The 23727-nt window shown below is 38.8% G+C and overlaps 1 protein-coding gene across 12 annotated transcripts in view; it reads right to left on the minus strand.

Annotated features, from left to right (window-relative positions):
* Nucleotides 1-23727, minus strand: part of DLG2 (discs large MAGUK scaffold protein 2) — a 983561-nt gene that overhangs the window by 505245 nt on the left and 454589 nt on the right. For all 12 annotated transcript variants that reach the window (XM_054269787.1, XM_054269774.1, XM_054269773.1 and 9 more), the window contains one exon: nt 21283-21444. In XM_054269787.1, coding sequence (XP_054125762.1) covers nt 21283-21444 — 162 coding nt within the window. The remainder of the gene's footprint in view (nt 1-21282; nt 21445-23727) is intronic.

The raw sequence follows: 23727 nt of genomic DNA on the forward strand, positions 1-23727 counted from the left end.
TAAGATTTCTAACTTTGCAAACATGTTATGTAATGCATATACACACAGATTCACACATATATAAATACAACTGTCAACAGGTCTTCAGTCTTCCTAAGGAAATTTGCAAAGATAGAAAGCTTTGAACTGATGAAGGGATTTCTGTCTGAAAGATGGGAATCAAATTGCCATATATGAAAATTAGGAAACATTAGAAGGCATATGCAATGTCATGTACTGCACACTTGAGAATAATGCTTAAGAAGTCCCAGCTGAAACACTTTTAAGTGCTTCATACTTTCTCCAAATCATTCATATACAATAAATCTTAAAAAAGACCCCTAAGTGTAATCCTCCATAGCTTTTCCATCAGGACAACCCAATTTTAAACCTTTTTTGCCTCTTATCTATACAAAATGAAAGGCAGCTAAAGAAAATGTATTGCTGTGCAATAAATGCTTTTTCATCTAAAACACATCAGTACAATTCCCTTTGAAACTCTATTTCATACCAGGTGCCTAATTAAAAAGGAACACTGTTTATGCAATTTTGACAATATTCCAAGTAATGAGCAATAACATGGCTTTTAGGCTGAAATCCCCATTGACTTAATCAGGACTTCTGCCAAAATATAGATATGCCCCATGACAGCCATGGATGCACACAGTTACAACAAAGTATAATATTAAATGCTTTGGGGGTTGCTGCTTTCATCACTTGTTATTTGAACTTTTTTTTTCCCATATTTTAAAATGACTTGCTTACACTTGACAAGATTTATATTTTGCCTGTCTGATTCTCGATTTTTCCCTTACTGCCATTCATTCAAAAAGTCATGAAGATCAGGAATGCATAACTATTATCATATACATGGGATTGAAAAACAAGCAAACAAACAAACAAACCAAACAAGCTATTTAGAAAGGTAAAGTCTATAAAAAATGACTCAGGCAAATAGTTTATGAATGACATTTTGTAAGGCACTTGTCAGAAAATCATCTCTGCATCCTCTCTAATTAACTACACAGTATGTTATAATTGTAAAAATAGAAGTTTTGTCATTTCCTTTGACTCTAAATATAGGAAGTCTTAATATCTACAGTGCCGTAGGTAGAACTGTTGATAGAAGACAGGACCTGAGAAAGCCTTTTGGAGCTGATCAAACTTCATTTTTTCCCTCATTTGCTGAGGGGTGAGTGGGGGTAGCAAGGGCTGGACTGCAACCACTGTGCCTGCAGCACAGCAGAGCTGCACAGAACCATGAATTGGTAATTCCAGGATTTCGATTCCAGCTACAGTGGAGTACACCATATGTGATAACCATTAGGGACTTTTACAGAGCTTCCCCACTGCCTGAATGCACATCACCCTGACCTCAGAGCTGGCTGGCAGCACACCACACACCTCCGCTGCACAACTGAAAGATTGAAAATTTGAGACATAAAAATTTAAAGCTTTATATATATATATATAACTACACTCCAAAATAAACAGTTAATTGGATATATTATAGATAATTATTTCTGTGTGTATTGAAGGCAAGAGACTTGTTCCACTCACCCTGAACTTGCAGAAAGACAGAAATGGCACCTCTCCCTTCCAAGCAATATTATCTTCATCCCTCAGACTATGGTCCTGGAAGGACACATGCCGACTTATCCCCAAAAATCCCCATAGATGGGAAACACTAAGCATTTCCAAACCCAAGTTTAAACACAGCAAAAAGAACAGTAAGTATTATGTTTTTCTTGCAGGGGGTCTCTCATAAACACTTATCAAATAACCCAACGCATTCTGCCAAGAGCACAATGGGAATGCAGTATTTATGTGGTAAAACCTCGTATTTTGCCCAAGTCAGACATAGATGATTCATTGCAGACCCTGAAAGAATTTCCTGTTCTAGAATTCACAGCCCTCCATGTGTAAATTGTCTGCAGTTAAGGTGTGAAGGTAAATTTTATTCTTTATCTTCATAAATCAAAAGAAAGATACAAAACTAAAAGGGCTTCAGCATATGTTCCGAGAAAGTCCGTGCATATTTTGTCTTATATTCCCCATAAACTGTGCAAATAATAGATTATTCACTCAATAACAGAACAAAGACAGAAATCAGGTCAGCTAGACCTGAAATATTATATTCAATGCAATACGGAAGTTTTTGTCTGGAAGATGGAACATTACTTCTTTTCCTACATTTACTTTTGGATATTTTGTTCCATTTTGGAGTTCCAGTTTAAAATTATGAGTCCAAAATTATTTTGCAGCTATTAAATATTTTTTTTTTACTTTTTTGAAACAAATTGTACACTAAAAATGTCAATACAAAACACTGTAATTTGTGATCTTTTTTCTTCTTCAGTCAGATGATATTATTTGTTGACTTCCATTTGAAACTTTTAAGGTATGACTGAAATAGCTCTTTGTGGCAAATTTGCTATTCAAAACATCACCATCTGTACTCATGCTAAACACTCCATGTTTAGATTCTGAGTTTTAACTACCATTTCTGACAATAAATATGCACCTCTGATTTTCTATTTTTTGCGCTGAAAAGAATAGTTTTGTTACAGCCATGTCAATTAAAATAGAGAAAAAGAAATCAGTTCTTCCCCGTATTTAAACATTATACAATTCCTAAACATTTCAGAAAGACCACTAAATGTTTACTAATTTCAACAGTCTCCTCCCAAAACAGGCATCAAACTGTGCAGCAAAACCCAAAAGAAAGTACTATCATCTTGTAGGATCAGTTTTTTTTTTTGGTTGCCTTTCCTGAGACTAAACCAGGAAAAACCTTACTGTTTAATTTGGTCTTCAGCAGTAACTTAGGAGCAAGTGAAGTTGTGCATTGATTTGTGCAGTCCCTAAGGTGACACACAAAAATTTGTCCTTCATTTACTTGGGGTTCTGAAGTTTAGACTTAACTTGGAACAGAGATTATCAACAGCTTTTGCAAATGAAATTACTAGAAAACCAGACTAATTTCTCTAAAATGTTTTGTTTCTCTCAATACCTGATCTCATCAGTCAATGATGCAGAAAGGTAACAGAAATGTTCCAAATGCAAGTCTTTCTCCAAATGCAATCATCTATTTTTTAGAAAAATGTTAAAGTTAAGAGTGTGATGAAAATAGAGCATGATAAAAATACATCATAAAATTCACAAGTGAAGTTTCAAGTGATACGCACCATATCACTTTATTTTGATTATGTGTCCAATGAGCATGCATCTCCGGAATAAAAACATATCATAAAATAGCAGTGGAATCTTTTTACAATGTAACTTATTCTGGCAGTTTCAGCTGCCATAAGACCTTTGAGTCCAGGAATGAAAAATAAAAGAAATAAAAGAAAGTATTTATTATTTTGTAATAACTCAGAGAGTGTTAGTTCACCTCTTAGGAAGGAATTTCAAACATTGCAGCTGGGTTTTTTTTCCTCTTTTGCAGGTTCCAGAAATTACCCTTGAGCTAGCAGATTTCTGGAGCATCCAATCTGTTCAGCCTTGTAGAGGTTATGTATGAGAGGTTATTATGTTCTTCTAAACACTGACCTGTTTTATCAGGGTGAGATCTATGGGGCAGCAACAGGCATTGTGCCCCACAGCTTAACTGAGAATTTATAATTTCCTATCCATCTGCACAGTGCCATGCGATCCATATGTTCTGGCTTTTTAATCTTCTGTTTAAAAGGTCCTGATTTTTCATGTTTGCCCATGAATATTCCCAGATTTGAAAGAAATAGACCCATGAGCAGCAGAATAAACAAGACCTTCCCTCCTATGGCTCTGAGATGCTTTGTTAAACCCTGACAGCTAGTAAGGTGTTGGTTCTAAAAGAAGTTTATGCTGCAGCAAAATTCTACATTTGCTCTTTCTCTCTCGCTCCCTCATCTCTTAATCATAATACTTAATCAGTTTGGATTTACTGGTATTTATACCAGATGAGTTGATTCTGTATTTTTTCTCAATTTTATATCTCTTTATTTGGAAGTCATAGGACTTTCTCTCCAGCTACTGACCCCTTTCAGAATTGTTTGAAAATGAAAAAATAGGAAGAAAATCAAAGGGGGTAAAAATTATCATCATGGCCTAACAGAGTATTTTGTTTATAAGACATTTTTCTTTTCCCATTGCAATCTGTGTTCCCTTTTTTCTTTTTAATTTCTAAAAGCTTTATGCAACAGAGCTTCTTATGTCATGAAAATGTTTTCAATATTTCAGCTCTTGAATTTTGCCATTCATTTGTAAGAATTCTGCTTAGTGAAATCAGTCACTTAAAGATTTGGCTACAAAGCTGTAAGTCATTCTTAGAACATTCAATCAGTTAAGTATTTATGAGTCATTTATATTTCCCTCTCCATTGTAGATATGTATATTTTACAAAATTGCATTTTATCATCAGCCTAGTCTTCTAGTTCTATTTAATTCATCTGAAATGTTATACAGCTTTATCTTCTTTTCACTGCCCAAAACAATGGTATCCCATCTGCAAACTGCCCTGTGTTGGTCCAGCTAATAATCACATTTATACTTCTACAGCACTGTCTAGGAAAGATTTCCAAATGTGCATAGACTTTCCCTGGTCCAGGCTGTCTTGGGACAACCTTAACCATAAGCCTTCTGCCATTCTGCAGGTGATCCATTCCTTTCTCTCAGCTGTTGTGATTACTGGCACTCTAACTTTCCCTGGCATTTTATTTTCAGAAGTATTTTCTTTCCATAGCATGTTAGAGGGACGGGACTTTGTGAAAGTTATTTAGTAAGTACAAATAACTTACTTGAACCTCTTTTCCACTTACTACTAAATAACTTACTTGAACCTCTTTTCCACTTACTACTAATTTACTGACGCTCTCAGAGATTCCATTAAGCTAAAAGAAATCAATTTTTCCTTTAGAAAACTATTCCTGTTTGTTACAATCCCATTATGTTTATCTCATTAGAAGTACCTGGCACAGATTTTCTGAAGTGTGATTCCCAAGATCATCCCTAGAGTTTCTGAAAAGACAGATAAATATTTCCTGTCATCCAGTTCTCTAAATGGAACAGCTGTGGCGCTGCACATTTTCATTAACTACCCACCAGCCATCTAATTCCACTTCATTAATACTATTTGTAAGAGAGCAACATTTTAGTCTACTTTTTTTCTTTTGCAAATATACAATACCACCACCAGCTCATTAAAATCTTGAGTAAAATTATCCCAACTACCTATTTACTCATATCTCTGGAAAACAGACTGTACCAAGCAGACACAGTTCTTTTCTCCTAAGATCAGGTTTTGTCCCTGAAGCACATATACAGTTTTGGGAGCTCTGAGGAAAGTGGTTACAACTGCTCCTGCAACTATCCCAAATCTGCAAAAGAATGGTGGGCACAGATGTAACATAAATGATGAGGACAAGTGGGTGGTAGATTCCTACTCTGTGGCCTTAACAGTTCAGAAAAAAATGGCACTGGAGTAGGAATGCCCAGGATCTAGCACTGCCCCTACACTAATTAGTCTTTGAGCAACATTAGCAATGCAAAACACCCTTGTCCAATGCCCTGACCACTTTCTCCATCTTTGTTTGCCAGAAGATTGTGAAGTGGGAGCTGCAGGGTAGATGCAGTACACAGAAAGGCTAAGTTTGGGATGGGACTAAAAGTGTTAAAACCATTATTTCTTGTCTTCTCCATCTTTTTAATTTTTCCTCAGGTGATTATTCTTGCCCCAGACTGCTGGAGATGCAGCTGCCTTGGGTAGCCACTGTGCCCCTCAGCAAATGAATCTCCTCCCCACAGTCACAGAGATGTCAAAGCAGTCATTCAGACCACATGTCTTATAGGGAAAGGGGAGCTGGGAAAGACACTGCTAGCTCAAGAAAACAGGCAGTTCTGGGAGAAGAGAAAGCATTTCCAGAGTATAAGGACTTTTTACAAATCAGCATCTTGACTTTCCATAAAGCGTTGCCTCGATGGTTCTTCTGTTTGCACATGAAATTGTCAGCTTATTTCTTCCTGATTAGGTCTTATCACCTGCTCAAATGCCACTGTAGCCCCCGAGACATTGCCAGAGAACAGAATTATAGTACACCACGATGCTCTCCACCAGCACTTTTAGAAGGTATAGAGCATCATAGTACTAAGCCCATTACCAAATAATATTACAATACTCCAATAAAATTATAGAGAATTTGTATTTGAGAGTCCACCCATCATAGCTCTTCAATATCACACCCAGCAGTGCAACAGAAAGGGCTTGTGAGGAGAGAGGTGGAGATGGGTGTCCCCAAAAACAAAGGGTCCTCACAAGGATGTGCCAAAACTTGTTATATTATGTCTCAAGCCTTTTAATAAGGCACTTACCCTACCATAACTAAGAAAACTCATTTACACTAACCATTATTATGAAAATTGTGTTGAAAAACCCATCTAATTGGAAGTATAGTAACGCTCATCAACTCAGTTCACAACACGTGTAGAAATAAATCAAGGACATTAATTGATTAACACAGTAAGCAAATGGTGATATGCTAGCTGGAGTGGGCTAATTTCTACATTGTGCAATCATGGCAGATTCTTACTGACTCTATTCTCAGAACCATTTTTCTTTAACACCAAGGCTGTTTGTTTTTTTCCCCAAAATGTGTACACTTGTCCATGTGTTTCTCACACAGTGAAATGCAAAGCATTCCTGCAGTGCTAACGGGAAAAAGCCAATAAATGCAACAAGATAGCAGTGGTCTACAATTCAGCCTTGAGATATAAAATATCTCTAGCTAAAGAAATTGCAAAGGAATTATGCACTAGTTTAAAAGTAGATATAATTTCATTGTAATAGAGAGATTATTAGATAAGATTTGAATATATGCAGGAATTCCTATTAATTTTTGCTCATTTGCATTGGATTTAGCCTGGGCAGCTGTGGTATCAAACATTAAAGCTTTTCCTTGTCCACACGAAGCTTAGGACAATGGGGCCCTGTACTGCTATCAGAGCCCCTGGGCAATACTGTAACCTAAATTATAATCATCATCATTCAGATTGAATTAAGAGGCTTGGAAAGAATATGCATCTAGGGAGGAATCTCCAGACCAGTCTAGCTTAGATCATTACTAAGAGCTATAATGAGAAGGGCAGTGGCACATCTGCTTTGATGTATTCAGGAGCTGGAAGGACTGCACTAACCTGTTCAAAAATCTTGATGTAGCAAAGATAAGACAATCTGAGATATGTTACAGCATGATGCTACAGAATGGATGAATTTCATCCTCTCCCACACCTCTCATTTTATTATCAGATGAGATTCTCAAAAGGAATTTAAAAGAGTTTGTGACTTACAGTTCTTTGAAAATCAAAGGGAGATGTATTCCTGCCTAAATTAGGCTGAAACCTACTTTTCCCAAAAGCCTGAATATAAAAGAATCCAGCTTTTCAAGATTATATATAAACAGCACCGTCACCCCTGGGTTTCACAGTGTTTGGGAAAATTTTGTACTTATCCACCCACACATGAACTAACTGAAGTCTGCAGAGTGTTCACCCACAGATGGATATGACCCACTGTGTTGGTATCCAGAATGGTGGAGCAATACTAACAAACCCAAAATTTCAGTCAGAGTCGTCCAGCAAAAATCATTTTGGGGCTGGTATTTTTGTTCCGTTTTCTTCTCCTGTAATCCCCAGAGGCAATGCAATGAGCAGCTCCTTTGAATATTAAATTATTAAAGTTCAGAAGAATTTAATTAGTATCTCACCTACTTACCATCTTGCAACGATGCCTCTCCTACAATTATGGTACTACATTACAAGCAATTTCAGCTTAATTGAATAACTGGAATAAAACCTGGGTTCAATTGCCAGAATTACCTGTATTAAGATAGCTATAACTGACTTAAAAACCAGTAAATGTGAGATGATCTATATGCATGCAGGTTTACAGCAGAATCTCTAGTGTTCAGCCTGAATATTTACCCTTACTATTACCATATTCACCCTAGTGAATACTGTCAAAAGAAGTATTTTTAAACAACATTGCAGACATGTCAGTTTTCTGGGTATGAGCAGTTGAATAATCACAAAGTCAAATCAGGCTGCAAGGTAGCAAAATGTAGGCTCTAAAATCTTTTCAAATATATTAACAGTTTGTGCCTCTTTCTCCCCAGCTGCACATGCCTATGTGTATTTCAGCCACTGACTGCCAGATTCCTTTGTCACAGTTCCTCACATTCATATTATTTGCAAAATACGTTTTCTCACAAAGCCTTGTACTGGAAGCAAGAAAGAAAAGAAAAAAAATTTGCAGGGACAGTGAGAGAAAAAGAGCAATGGGACAAAACCCAAATTGTATTTTCCTCAGCCTGTTTCTCTACCCTGCTGCATTTCGTGTGGCTCCAAGCTGGCTCAGATCCCCTTTGGTTTGAGATAATGACCTGGCATAGAAGTCAGCTGCTGAGTCATCCTGCTTCAGCTGGATGAGAAAAGAAAGTATGAGAAAAAAAGGTTGGTGATAAAGTCAGTATATGAAAGGTGGAAAGCCAGAGATCTGTGTTTCCAAAGGCTCTTATCATCCAGTTGAGTACAGAGGGTTTCTAAGCCATTCTGAAAGATAAACCTATTCAGGGCAACACAGAGCCATTAAGGTTGGAAAAGATCTCTGAGATCAAGTCTAACCATTAACCCAGACACCATCAGGTCCACCAGTAGACCATGTCCCTTTGTACCACAGCTACAGCTACATGTTTTTTTTAAACACTTCCAAGGATAGCAATTCCAATGCTTCCCCAGGCAGCCTCTTCCAATCCTTGACCACCCTTTCAGAGACAATTTTTTTCTAATATCCAGACATTAGGAAATACCTATCCAGCTTCTCTGCATGCTACATTGTAAGAAGAGTTTGATGCTAGAGTCTTCAAATGAGGAAGGTACAGCCCCTAAACAAAGGCACACACAAAGGCAAAGGTGTGGAAATTCCCAGTACACAGGAGAAGGAAACTGTGTTTTTCAAAATAATTCAAACACTCCACGTCTCTAGTAGCTATGATAGACTGATGTATTGGTGCTCTATGGCTTTGCTCAAGACTGCTTTTCCTCTGATTAGAAACATCACTAGAACAGGTTCCCTGAGGAAATGGTTGCAGCACCAAGTTTTGCAGAGTTCAAGATGTGCTTGGACAATGCTCTCAGGCACATGGTGTGATTTCTAGGGGTTGTCCTGTGCAGGGCCAGAAGTTGGACTTGATGGTCCTGGTGGGTTCCTCCCAACACAGAATATCTATGATTCTGTGATAAATACTAATGTGATACTCTGGCTGGCTGATTGTTGCCTTTTTTGACAGATTTAAAAAAAAAAAAAAAGTCTTTGAGATACAATGGTTTAGTAGTACTTGTGGCCTACTTTGAACTCCAAAATAGAGACAGGATTAAAATTCCCTAAGCCCAGTGTCTTTAGGAGAGAGTAGGTAAACAGCACATTCAGAAACTGAAATCTGTCTTAGGTATTTTAACCTAAGCCAATTTTCAGACATTCCCTAACCTTACAGGTATTAGTGAAGTACAGGTAGTATGGAAATACCCTTGGGTTCACTTTACTGTTCCCATTCACATTTGCCTTAAGTAGATATCAACATCTCCAGAATACAAAAAAATAATGCCTTTTCTAAACAGAAGTAAAATTATGAAGATAGCAATAAGGAAAATAATCCAGTTTCAGCTGAAATCTCTAATTCAGTTCAGATCTGCTCAATCTCTAGATTTATTGCAAAACGGTGAAAGAAACAAACTGGCTCAGAATTCCCAAAGAGGAAACAACATCAATTTCAATGTGAAACCATCTCCAGGTGTGGTCTTCAGAAACTGGACTTTAACACTCCCAAAGTGTAAAGTTGTTAATTTAGTGCTATTTTGGCTAATTCCCAGTAATTAATATAACTCTTTATACTCTCATCACTGAAATTCTACTTCCCTGCTTGGCATTTGCTCATCCACTTGATCAAAGGCACAATTTGTGACTTAGACTTCAAAGTAAGAATTTGTTTATTTGCTGTAAAAACACCATTACTCTTTTGAGCTTTTTCAATATCATGCAATCAATTATAAGAATTTTATTAAGTCTATTATCAGGTTTAATGATCTTTTTTTTTGGGGGGAAGCAAAAAATTCAGGCAGGTGCATATTAAAACTGTAGTGGGAGGAAGGCTTTGAAAAAATCAGCTCTGTCCACTTTCTTGGAGAATGAATGTGGTCATTTTTTACAGAAAACACTTTAATCTAAAAGGTTGACTTCTAGCCTCTATCTATGTAAAAGTCTCATTCTGCTCATATTTGGAAGTTAGATGCAATTTGGTGTTCATGAGTTTGTTAGTTAAAATATTGATTGCAGTTTCTTTGGCTCATAGCTTCTGTAAGTATTAATAGAATAAAAGCTGCCCAGAGTGCTGCCATTTCAGTGGGCAACTGAGATCCACTAGACTTAATAATATTCTACTGTATTTCACATTGCTTTTGTTCAGGGGAAAGAGAACCCACCTTTCAGGATCAAGGAAAAAAAGGAAACCTGTTCTTAAAGTCTATGTGCAACAAAGAGGAGACAGGCAGTGCTGTGCTCCTGCCCTCTAAAGCAGCCAAGAAGCAAAATGATCAATAAGAGTGCAGTTGTCTTGTAGAGGAGGGCATCAATCATTACACTTTCACAAATTTGGTACAAATTTGTACTTCATGCGTGGTTTGAAAGATTAATAAGATCCATGTGTATATGTAGGAATGGAAATAAGAAAAAGGTAAGAGGAGGAGGAGAAATACAGGAATGGATCCTGAAGGTAAGTCAGAAAAAGGAACAGGGAAAAGGAACACTGATTAAGTATGGAAAAAAGAAACAATGTCATGCAAAAGGAAAGACAACACTGTGAAAAATCAAGTTAGTAAATAATACAGATCTTAAAAAAGCCACCTGAGTCATCAAGACTGCTGACTACTTTTTTGACATTATTCTCAATTGCATCAGCTTCAGTAGCAATTTTAAAAGACTATTAAAAAGCAAGTAACATGATCTTCTGAAACGGATTGAAGGGAACCAAATGGCAAAAGGCATTTCCCATTTAAAAATATTTTTGAGAGAGATCTTCTCTTTTGAGAAGTCTCAGTTAGCCACTGATACCAAGATCAAAGAATCACAGAACCACAGTATGGTTTGGGTTGTAATGGACATTAAAGATCATTAAGTTCCAGGTTCCCCACCATAGGCAGAGAGATGTCATACAATAATAAGGTTGTGAAGATGTCACATAATAACAACCTCAGAAACTCTTATTTAGACTAGATTCTTGAAGAGTTGGAAAGTAACAGTCAGTTCAGAAAGATTTTTCTTTTAAATGTCAAAATTCTGGTTTTTTCACAGCTCCATAGTCCACAAAACTACAGCAAAATTAAATAAGAGCTATGAGAAATAGGAATTTAAAACTTTTGGAAATAGCTAAAGCACTTCTTGGTCAGGCTGCCAAGATACTCTTTCATAAGGTTTGACTAAAGAGATTCTGTTCTCTTCATCCTGGAGGCTGCGTCTATCCAGAGCTCCTGGAACTGCAAACTTCTGCTTTCTTTTACACCTGGTACTGACAAAAGCCAGAATATTTTTGATGTGTCACATCATCAGATGTATAAACACATGTATCTTCCACTGAGTGAATTATCAGTATATTCCTCAGTGAAAAAGTATCCTGGAACTTTGGTGCTTCATTTAAATTGTAGAATAAATTCCCAAGTGTCAGCAGTAGCCAAAGTCTGACAGAAGGGCACTTCAGCTACCGAGCTTAGGGAAACAACTGGTGTTAAACCTGTCTGACATATCTGAGAAAAATCCCTCCTGTTACAGTCTGACTAATAACACCAAGATGGTTTATTGCACTTTTCAGCAGTAGGTCACAAGACACTATGGAACATAGGTGGCAAACATCATTACAGATACTTTACATATATTCTAGTACTTCTAGACTCAGAGAAAAGAAATGCCAGAAGATAAAAGTCCTATGTTCATAGCATCTAGTAGTTATCCCATGGATTTATTGCATATATTTCATCTATTTTAGGTGTGGGGGGGGAAAAAACCCAAAACGCTCTGTATAACAGTCCATCTCTCATTATTTTTTTATACTCTGTAAGTATTTCACATGGCCAACACATCAAGGGAAAAACAACTCAGAAAATTACTGGGAAGCAAGGACTATCTAGTACTGCGCAAAGCATTAGAGAAAGACAGTGAGAGAAAAGGATTCTTGGAATTTACTTGATTATATGTGAGAGACAATAGCTGCAATACATCAGGCTTCACCCCTCCCCCCCAAAAAAAAGGCTCAGGAACAAGACTATTGTTAAAAAGAAAACTGCTGTTCAAAAAGAATAAAAGATAAATCAGCTAATTAATACTAATGGATAAAGCACCCAGCAGATCAAGAACACAGACTATCTCCTGAAACAGCAATTCAGATTAACATTTGAAAAGACCTTCAATACCTAGGAGGCCCATATAAAGTAAACAGGGTCCATAGCCTGAAAATATTTTCAAATTCCTTTGAAAATTCCTGTCTTCGTCCTTCAGGAAAGTCTAACAACATATAGTGCACTAGTAGATACTGTCAGAACTTGCTCTGCTTGTGTCCATCAGAGGACAACATTTATTTTGCCAAAAAATAAAGGATTGCAATGCCTGAGGTTTACTTTAAGTTGCTGAGATTTCTCTAATTAAATCACCCACTGACAGAAGCAATTTTATTTGGTTTCTTTTTTATTCTGTCAGAAGCTAGAAAGATAACAAGATACTGTCTGCAGCTACATAAATCATGTGGAAAGCCATCAATCAGAAAGGCAAGGCAAAACATCAAGCACGCACAACAATGGGTTTTGTGATGACAAAACCAAAAAAATGTTCTTCACTAATAACCGTTCTTCATTGTTACACTCAGTTTTTGTACCATTTCAGGAATTTTTTTAGAGTAAGACAAGGACTCAGAAATGAAAGACATTCCTACCTACGTGAAAATGAGACACAAAATATTACTCAAAATGCTAATCTATAAGCTTCTTATTTTGCCTTGAAATATAATGAAATAGAATCAAAATTCAGAGCTACTTTTGCCACTTCCTCAAGAGCAGGAACAGGCATAGGCACATTTGTGAGCTTTCTTTGTCTCTTTCTAATCCGATTGCATTTTTATATTAAAAAATATAGATTACAGATAAAGATGTATGATATATGCTTATCTGCTGTTACAGTAGGAGATAAGAGAAAAGCAGTACATGATTAAACATGTAACAAGTGTTGTGTCTTAATGAAGCAACCTACTGAATATTCAGTGGAATCCACGGACGGACTGACTGCAGCATGGGGCTTTGCCAGTGACTGCATACTGAAAAGGAGAGACGGGGGGGGAAAAGGACAAAACAAAACCAACTCCAAAACACAAAAGCTAGGAAGCTACCAGGGCAGTGATCAAAAGTATTCTTATAAGATCATTGCTACTGGGCTCAGCCATCCTGGGGATAAAATATGCTTCATGCAGATTAGCTATACTTATGAAATGCAGTCAGTGTAAGCAAAGAAAAGGATGCAAGATTAAATTTTAGATGGCTCGTTAATATATTCATGCATACATTAATATGTCCTCTATATAACCCCAATTAATTTTGTAACTGCAAGAGAAAACTTCAGACTGCTGTTCCTGACATGTAACAAAGCCTCATCCCCTCTCAGTCATCCACAGCTTTTAAAGAGCCTCTGAAATGCAGCATCTTTGCTCAGGAAGAACAGCCTGTGCTGTGACACTGCCTCAACTCTTTGTCACACCTCAGCCACAGATATTAAAGTAAACTCAACCATTTTTTTTTTTTCTTCCCTATTTGAACTTCATCTCTATCATAGGGTTCTTCCCCAGTAAGAGAAATTAAGGGATCTCAGCAGCTCTGGAAAAATAAATGTGGTTTCTTGCCCCAGACAGATTATCCCCGCAAAACACCAGGAGCTATATTTACCAGGACTATCAGGCACAGTAATGCTGAAAGCTGTAGCCACCAGCTTTCTCTGTGCAAACCTGGCTCCCTGGAAGCTGGGGGTATTTACATTGCCTGGGCAGAGGACTTCCTTGCAATTGCTCAAACCTGGTCTAGTGGAAGGTGTCTCTGCCTAAGGCAGGGGGTTGGAACTAAATCATCTGTAAGGTCCCTTTCAACCCAAACCATTCTGTGACTCTGTGTTGCAATACAGCTACACAGGTCTGTGGAGTGGATTTCCTTATACTGTTTTCCAGCTCTGGGCAACAACATCTCAAGTTTATTTACAGGTCACACGACCCACTGCAACATCAGGAGAGTCTTGGACTTGGTTATTTTCACAGTACCCATGACCAGGGCATGACTTTGGTATTTATATGAAGTCCACTATCAAAAAAATAGTCCTAAAGTTTGTTGAATTGTGAAATGAGACTGTTAGATCTGGGAAGAAAAAAAAAAAAAAAAAAAAAAAAAAAAAAAAAAAAAAAAAGAAGCTATATAATATTTTGACCTTATTTATCCAAATTGTCTTCAGAACTCAATTTTTATTGAAGTCAATGTTAATTCACGAAATAAATAGCTCTTGCCTAATTTACATTTTTAGACACAAAAATTACTCTTTATGACAGTTTCCAGGAAGCTCAGGCTAATACATTTTTCACAGAATCATTAATCATCCAGGCTTATCCTCAGAGCCTCTTTCCCCATCTTTGTTAATTTGTCGGATAAGCACAGCAACCACTTGTAGTGAGGTCTGACTCACACCTGGACAGGGAAAGCTTCAGAGGTGGGGAAGAGCTGTTTCATTACAGACAGGAAGGGGCAAGTGACAGATTCCAGACCCTTCACAGGAATGACCTTCTTGCACTAAGGAGGATGAAAAGAAGAATGATGGACATTCAAGGGATACTACACACTCACTAGGAGATAAAACTTGGGAAAGAGAGAGATCTGCCTTGGAGCAGAAACAAAACATCCTTCCCACACTACATACAGAGAGTCTCAAAGAATCTTCTGGTCACTTGTGGTGTGAAGGGCTCTGCATCGGGTCCAGTCCTGTTTAATACCTTTACTGATGATCTGGATGAGGGGACCAAGTGTAAATTTGCAGATGACACCAATGCGGGTGAGAGTATTGATTTCCTGGAGGGTAGGAAGATTCCAAGGGGAAATTGGTCAGGCTGGATTGATGGGCTGAGACCAACAGCATAAAGTTTTATAAGGTCCTGCCCTTGGGATACAACAATCCGGCAGAGCTACAGACTGGGGGAAGAAAGGCTGGAAAGCTGCCCTTTGGAAAAGGCCCTGGGGTGTTGGTCAGTGGCTGCTGAACCTGATCCAGCAGTGCCTAGGTGGCCAAGAAGGCCAGTGGCATCCTGGCCTGGATCAGCACTGGTGTGGCCAGCAGGAGCAGGGCAGGGATTGTCCCCTGTACTTGGCCCTGGTGAGGCCTCACCTCAAATCCTGTGATCATTTCTGGGCCCCTCACTGCAAGAAGGACATTGAAGGGCTGGAGCATATCCAGAGAAGGGAAATGGAGCTGGGGAAGGGTCGGGAGCACAAGCCTGATAAGGAACAGGTGAGGGAGCTGGGGGTGCTTAGCCTGGAGAAAACGGGGATCAGGAGGGACCTCATCACTCTCTACACCACTTGAAAGGAGGCCAAAGTGAGGTGCTGGTTGGCCTCTTCTCCCAGGCAACTGAACCTGTAGCACAGGAGATTCAGGCTGGATATTAGGATGAACTTCTTCATGAAAGGGTTGTTAAACATTGGAAGGAACTTCCCAGGGAAGTGGTAGAGTCACCATCCCTGGAGCTGTTCAAGAAATGACTGGACTTGACCTTAGCACCATGGTCTAGTTGACAAGGTGGTGATCTGTCAGAGACTAGACTTGATGATCTCAGAGGTCTTTTCCAGCCTAAACGATTCGGTGATTCTATGACTCAAGTAATGGGTAAGACAGGGCTTCCTGCCATAAAAAAAAAAATTAAAAAAAAAATCTCTGTGCTCTGGCATTGGGAGACACAGCCCTCCTTCTGCAAAGCAATTTGTACAAATGCCAATTCGTGGATAACCTTAACTTTGTAGACTGCTGAGCCCATTCCCATTGGTTCCATGTGGAGATGGTTTTTCTCCTCTCTCCACTGGAAAGTCATTCCATCAAGCCTGACTTTCTGCAAGCTGTCAGCAACCCAGCTGAGCTGCAGGACAACATCCTGGGACAGAAATAAAAGGAGTAATAGCCAGTGTGACCCCTTCCAGAAGATGAGGCTATGAAAGATGAGGTAATTGAAGATGATCATTAATTATAATTCTTGTTTGAAAGTAACTTAGCTTAGGATAGTTATTTACCTGGTTACTTGTTTTTGCTTGACTTCCACTGATGCTTACAGTTGAACCTGGTATTAAATTAGGAAATGGAGATAGCTGGAATAGCCTGACGTTTAAAATGTTCAGACAACCAAGGGGATGTGAGCTCCTTACAAGGATTTTTACTTTTCAGCTTATCTTAACAAAGTGGAGTATACAGAAAAACAAAAATAAATCCAACATCACAATAATACTAGAAAGGCTCATTTAGGAGCCAGAGTTATCATTCATTTAATGAACACTGATTAGCTCTATTCCTGGGAGGTAGGGGAAGAGGCACATATTTAATTTAGAGACAGAACTTGTGCCTCTGATTTTGAAATCTGTGTTGAATTCAGATTTCCCAAAACACCAGGGATTCACAAGGTACTTTTTACTGAATTAGTTCTTTTTAAGGCATCTAAGAAAATTCTCAGCAGTTTATTATGAAGCTTTACAGATGCAGACCAAAGAATTCTGAGCTTACTACACCATCTCGTGTCAAACCAGGGGAAGTGCAAGAAGATTATTTTAAATTCCCCTTCCATTGCACTACAGACTTTTTCCTTTAAGAGATTATTAAAAGGCAATTCCATCACCTCCATAAGTTGAAAAGAACATTTATTATCTTAATATGGCAACTCTAACAAAACTTCTGCAATGCTAGCATTTTCCCAAATGTTAATACATCCACGTAACTGAAAACTTTCTTTACAACCTCAGTGTTTGACATTCAAAGTTGCTTAAGCTGTTGAAAATTTTATCTTTTGCACACTAATAAGCAGATCAACCTTTATCAGGAGTTTGAAACTTTCTAAAATTAAGTATTTTTCAGAACTAAGCTGCCTACACATGAAATGCTACAGGGAAGTAGAAAAGCAAAGTTAATGCAAAATACAATAAGGTGAAGAAGTGAAAAAGACATGGAAAATAATAGAAAGTCTGGTTTGCAGCAAAACTGCTCTTGCTCATTATCTTCTGAAAGGGAGTAATCTGGCTAGTGCATTCTAGATTTTAGGTACTTGGAAGATAAGAAAATCACGCCTACCTTCAAATTCAGAAAATCTATTCACATTGTAAACAATATTTATCATAATCAGTATCTGTGTGTCTCAAAGATATTTTCAGACTGTATGAGGACCACATTTCTTATTATTCATCACGTGAACAAGTGCAAGGGTGTTGAAGGAAATAAGTTTTATGTTTTGGTTTCCAAAACAACTTCCTGAGGTAATCAAAAATCATAGAATCATAGAATAGTTGGGTTGGAAGGGATCATATTAAAGGCCATCTAGTTCCAGCCCCCTTCCATGGGCAGGGACACCTTCCACCAGACCAGGCTGCTCAAAGCCCCCATCCACAGCTCCTCTAGGCAAAATGTGCATCTGTCAGTGCCTACTGCCCTCACAGTAAAGAATTTCTTCCCAATACCCAATCTAATAATCTAATAACAATGAGCTCCACTAGGGTGGAGCTTTCTGGACTACGTCAAGCCACACGATCTGAAATATGAAATGACTGCCAAATTCTTTAAGAATTTGTATACTTCAGAATTTCAGATGCATCTGTTCTGTGCAAACGTGGCCCATATCAGGCATTTAGAATCATGGGTGTTAATAAAAATATGGTCTGAATGCTTCCATTGTGAGCGTCAGAAAATGTTTCAAGAATCCCTGGAATGTTTTACCTGGAGATGTACACAGGGGAATAGACAGGCTCATGATTTCTCTGCTTGAACTTCAGCCATCCACAAAACCTCCCTCTGTAATGATGCAAGCCTGTTCTCAAACTGACAGGGTGGATTATGGATGCAAACTGAGATGTTCACTGAGAGCAGGGGAACAGGGTGATGCCAGCAAGCAGTCTAGGGTGATGCCAGATGCACAGACAGGGTCTAACACCTATGGCTTCCACAGATGGCTGTGAGCACTGCTCAGTTGTGAGGGCTGGAATCAGCCACCCCAAAGGGAAGTTTAGAACTGCACGATCTTTGCAGATTTCTTTCCAAATGAACAAAAATTTATGGGAGTAAGTAACTCTTTTATTCTGCCAAAGTCAAGTCACTTAGGAAAAGTGATATGATTAGGATGGACATGTGGCTTGGTCTTGGAACAACATTTTGGTTCCAAAGCATTTTAACTACATTATTTTTATGCTCAAACATTTTCTTTTAATGATATTATTTCAAAACAGATATTGGGTAATCATCTTGTCATCAGGGCATCGTGCAGCCACTAAACACAAAAGACTGCTTCAAAACTTGCTGGAGAGGTGCAGCCTGGTGCTGCAGTCCCTACAGAGAAATTCAGGCAGTAAAATGCAGCCAGGCAGTGACTTAACCCCACCAAACCAGGCAGCCAATGTGCTTGCTGGCCTGGGTGAGTGGTCAGCTGGACAGTCCTAATGGCACACAGGATATGATGTGATCCCTGGCTTGGTGTTAAGGGAACTTTCCAGTCTGACCATTCACAGACTCTAACAGTCACGCTCCCAGCATCAGAAACTGCACCAAATGCATTCCTCAGCACTTGGTACAAGCAGATGGATGACTTTCATGTACAAATATTTTCCCTTTGCACTAAATGCTCTGACCTTTACCAGAAAAGTGAGGCAGAATGAGTCAAAAGCTCTTGGTCAAGTTTCCTGACAGCATTATCCTGCTGAAATTGCCAGTGTCATGAAACAGTAAAATTGCAGACATTACTTTCCAGCTAATCTTTAAGAATCCAGTATTTTACATTTCCTTAGGAAGGTGTGCTATGGGCAGAGAAGTTGTTTTCACCATTATTCACTGCAGCCATGTTCACACAATACTGCTGAGAAGATGGCAGAATACTTAATGATATCAGGCTGTAGGTTGGAAAGTCTCTAATTCAAGACAATAACTGATTCTGACTAGATTTTGGAGTGTTCACAATGCTATTTCTCAACTATGTGGAAATTACTGTGACCAAAATCTTCTAAACAGGGATTTCATTCAACTACCAACAGTAAAAGTGAATCCAAAGCAGGTGTTTCAGATAGGAAAGGCAACACAATGCCATGAGCTCTAGCAGAAGAATTCCTCCAGCCTCCTGAGCTAATTCTCTAGTGAAGGTTAAAAGATGGGACATAGACAGCAGGGGAAAGGAAGCAGGAACTTCAAAGCCATTTAAAGAGACAAACAGCTAAATTTAGATTAAATGGCAGGCAAGAGACTATTAAGAGGCAGATATAAGACACTGTGAATCTGAAGGAAATAAGGGAAAGGGACAGAGTCAAAGACAAAAATCCTCATGATGAAGGAAGAACTTGGAGGAGACATTGATTTCCAAGAGGAAATACTATATAGCTCCTGTTCTACCATCACTTCAGAAAACAGAAGCAGACAACAACTTTGTCCTGTTACAAGAGCAAATAAGATAGGGAGCTGTTTCAAGGCATTGTGCATGTCTGGGAATACCCTTCATTTTACAACAAGCTTTTTGACATCATTGCTACGCCCTCAGCTTAGATTATGTAGCCTTACTTGAAAGTCTCCAAATGTGAAGAATAATGTCTGGTTTTGATCTTCATGAACAAGAAGCACCACTGTAATCACAATACTCAAGGAGTCCTAGAGGAACAGGGCTGTTTCATTTCCAGGCCATAAATTGCTTGGTCTGTGATTTTTCCCTGATGCTAGACAGAGGCCTCGTGAAGGTAATCCTTTCCAAATAACTAAAGTGATAGCCTCAGCACAAGATGATCTATCACTGCTTGGTACTGTTGGCTTCTGCAGAAAAAGTTAGGTAAGTCACCCAGAAAATTGCTAAAACCTGAAAAGACAAACATCATACAAACTAAACACAGGACCAACAAGAGCAGAGGACAAAGATTAATTTGCATGGCTATTGCACAAAGGCTCAATGAACACCAGCTATACTCACATCAATCTTTAATAATAAACACTTCCTTTCACTTGTAACCACACTGTAAACACTGTGCTAGGCAAGCAGCGCCCATTTCACAGGCTTTGAGCACCAGGGGGAGCAAAGCCCATCTGCCTTGTTTGCTGCTTAGATAATTGCTGGAATAAAACTATTACCCAGAACATCACTGCCTCTAGTAAGGAATATTATTCTTTTTTCTCCCCTACCCAGTCTTAGTAGAAACTAAAATAGAAAACCCATCATGCTAATCACTGCATCTATGCTCCTTCCACTAGAGAAGCTCTAGGAATATTTTCCAACCACTGCATTCTTATTAAAACAAATTTAAATTTTCAGGAATGGATTCCTTTTAGGCGATTATATGGGTTCATCAGGAAAAGAAACATTTTTGCCCAACAAGATATATCAGAGGACACTAGACCTACATACAGCTAAAGCTTCTATATTTTATAAATAGTTGCCTTAGTTAACAGAAAGATATCGCTACAGCCCTCTGAATTGCATCAAACCCACAGAAAACTGCAAGTGCTTGAGCAGCAAGGATATGAATAGAGGCAAATGAGCTCCCTTTTCAGACGTAACTTGTGAATTTGATATAGCTTTCTGAGAGATGTAAAAACCTAGTTACATTTACAGTATTTCTTTAAAAAATTCTGAACAAGGATCATCAGGAAGGAAAGTCTGCCATTTCAAAATCACCATGATATTGAGGCTGAGAACCTGCATTATTCCTTTCACAATGTACAGAAAAACGGGCTAATTTGCCAGGAATTATTTTTACTCAAGCAAAAGCCTCACTCAAAGCAGAAAGCTCACATCTCTACACAGTGCTCTGTCAACTAAACTATCACCTGTTCCATTACAGAAAACCTTAAAGACCCATCACAAGAAAATCAATCTGCAATGATAGATTTCAGAAAGCAGCTTGTCTGTTTGTACAACAAAGTAAGTTTCTCAGGTATTTCATGGTATGCATTTTCTCATGTTTGAGGATTAAAGGCATGAGTTGTATGGATCCTACCTTCAAAGGAGAAATGTGCGACTGTAAGACGTATCCATGGACATTCTCTATTTGAGACAAGTTCTTCTCTGACACATGAACAAGCTCTGGGCCTCTCACTTCGTGGGTTAAACGAGGCAAAGTATGGTCATGTGGAGCATCCTCATCTTGATAACGATATTTCTAGGAGAAGAAAACATCAAGAAAGAACAAATAAGCTTTTAGGAGGTAATTCCTATATTTTAATATAATTGTGGAATAACAAAAAAATTATGATACAGCAGACAATAATCATCGGATTTCCTAGTGTGTTCTGGAGAGAATGAGTCATTCTTTTTCACCATTGTATCAAAGAGAGAACTGTGGTATATGTCACTGATACACAAGACTTTCACCATCAAATAGACACTTGAGATGACACACTGATAATGAGGAAAAAGCGATGTCGATCAGCTAAGCTGTAGTGTCAGATCATGTTTCATATCCCTGTGTAGTAGGAAGTAGAGTTCTATAGCCCTTCTCTGCAAAATACTGGAGTTATTTTCCACCTGGCAGTGTGTACTCTGATGCTGGAGAGCACACACAAACTTCCACAGAGGCACAGTCCCACAGAAGATTTCCCTGAAGTAAAGTTCTATGCTATACCCTTCTTTTCCATGGAGAGGCCACAGGAGGGGCTTGTCCGAGATCTCAAATGAAGCTTGTAATAACAAGGAATATAATCCTTAAAATTTAATTATCTGATCTGTTCTCCAGCCAGAATGCTGTGTAAAAAGGTGCCATTCCCTCAGTTGTGTCCTGCAGAGGGGGCTATTGGATAAAAGCCTAAGATTTATTTGTATGGCCATATAAGAAAAGTAAGTCTGAAGTCCACGTACAAGATCCCAAATCAGACCTCTCCATGCAGCAGACCTCTCTGCTGCCCATCCACTTCACTTTGACCACTCAGCTATGAAGTGTTATTTCATTTACTCATTCCTCTTAAGGAAACCACCCCACTGTATTCCTGCCTTCAATCTTATGTATGGAAATGTTTCAGCAGTTTCCAATTATTTTCAGAATACACATGTGACATGATTTATTCTCTTCTTCTTTTCTGGGATATGCCTGCAGCCCTTCACATATTCACTTTTCAGATAACATAATTAATGAATATATGAAATGACTGGCACCAGCCAAATATCATTTGGGCAAGAAGCCATCAGTCTAATACATAGTACTCCAGCCAATGTCACATTTAAGGCTTGGCACACGGGTCATTTAAGCCACAAGCAATCAATTATTTTTTTAATTGAGTGAGTATTCTTTCTAAAAAGACAACTACTCCGAGACATCCTCTTATAAGTGAGTCATTTGCTAAAATGTAATTAGGAGAAATAGGAGCACAATACCAGAGCCATCTCATTAACTCAGGAATGGGGAAAATGGAAATGTCCAGTGGACATCTTCTTAAGGAGACAAGACAGCAATGACAGAAGCCATAAGAAGCTCTATCATAGAACATAGAACCATTCAGGTTGGAAAGAATCTTTAAGATCAATGAGTCCAACCATCCAACCCAGCACTGCCAAATCCACCATTAAACTATGTCCCCAAGTGCCACATATACACGACTTTGAAATACCTCCAGGGATAGTGAACCAACCTCTTCCCAGGCAGACTGTTCCAATTTTGACAGCCCTTTCAGTGACAAAATTTTTCCCAATGTCTAATCTAAATCTCTCCTGGCATAACATGAGGTTGTTTCCTCTCATCCTATCAGTTGTTATTTGGCAAAGAGACCAACTCCCACCTCACTGTAACCTCCTTTCAGACAGTTGTAGAGAGTGAGAAGGTCCCCCCTGAGCCTCCTTTTCTCCAGGCTAAACACTCTCACTTTCCCAGCCACTCCTCATCAGACTTGTGCTCCAGACCCTTCCCCAGCTCTGTTGCCCTTCTCTGCACACACTCCAGCTCCTCATTGTCTTTCTTGTAATGAAGGGCCCAAAACTGAACTCAGGATTTGCAGTGTGGCCTCACCATTGGTGATTACAAGGGGAAAATCATTGTCCTGGTCCTGCTGACATGTTGCAGAAACAAAAATCTATATACATATATATACACACAGGCTTCCCACTTCTTCCAAGTTCCTGATCTTCTGGGCGGATGTGGGAGGAGTGGAGTCCCTCCCACTGTAAGGACTGGGAGCTACACTGCAAAACAGGACTTGGAGGTTCTTGTGGGTGGTAAGCTGGACATATGCCAACAATGAATGCCCAGCCCAGAAAGCTAGCCTCATCCTGGGCTGCATGAAAGAAGAGTGGCCAGCAGGTCAAGGGAAATGATTCTCCCCCTGCACTCTGATCTTGTGGCACCCCACCTGGAGCATTGCATCCAGCTCTGGGGTCCTCAGCACAAGAAAGACATTCCCTCCTCTGTACCTGTTACAGCAGATCCAGAAGAGGGTTATGAGTAGGATCAGAGGGA

Source organism: Melozone crissalis, unplaced genomic scaffold (genome assembly GCF_028551555.1).
Source record: "Melozone crissalis strain CALT ecotype California unplaced genomic scaffold, PUWL_Pcris_2 ptg000008l_1, whole genome shotgun sequence".
Lineage (NCBI taxonomy): Eukaryota > Metazoa > Chordata > Aves > Passeriformes > Passerellidae > Melozone > Melozone crissalis.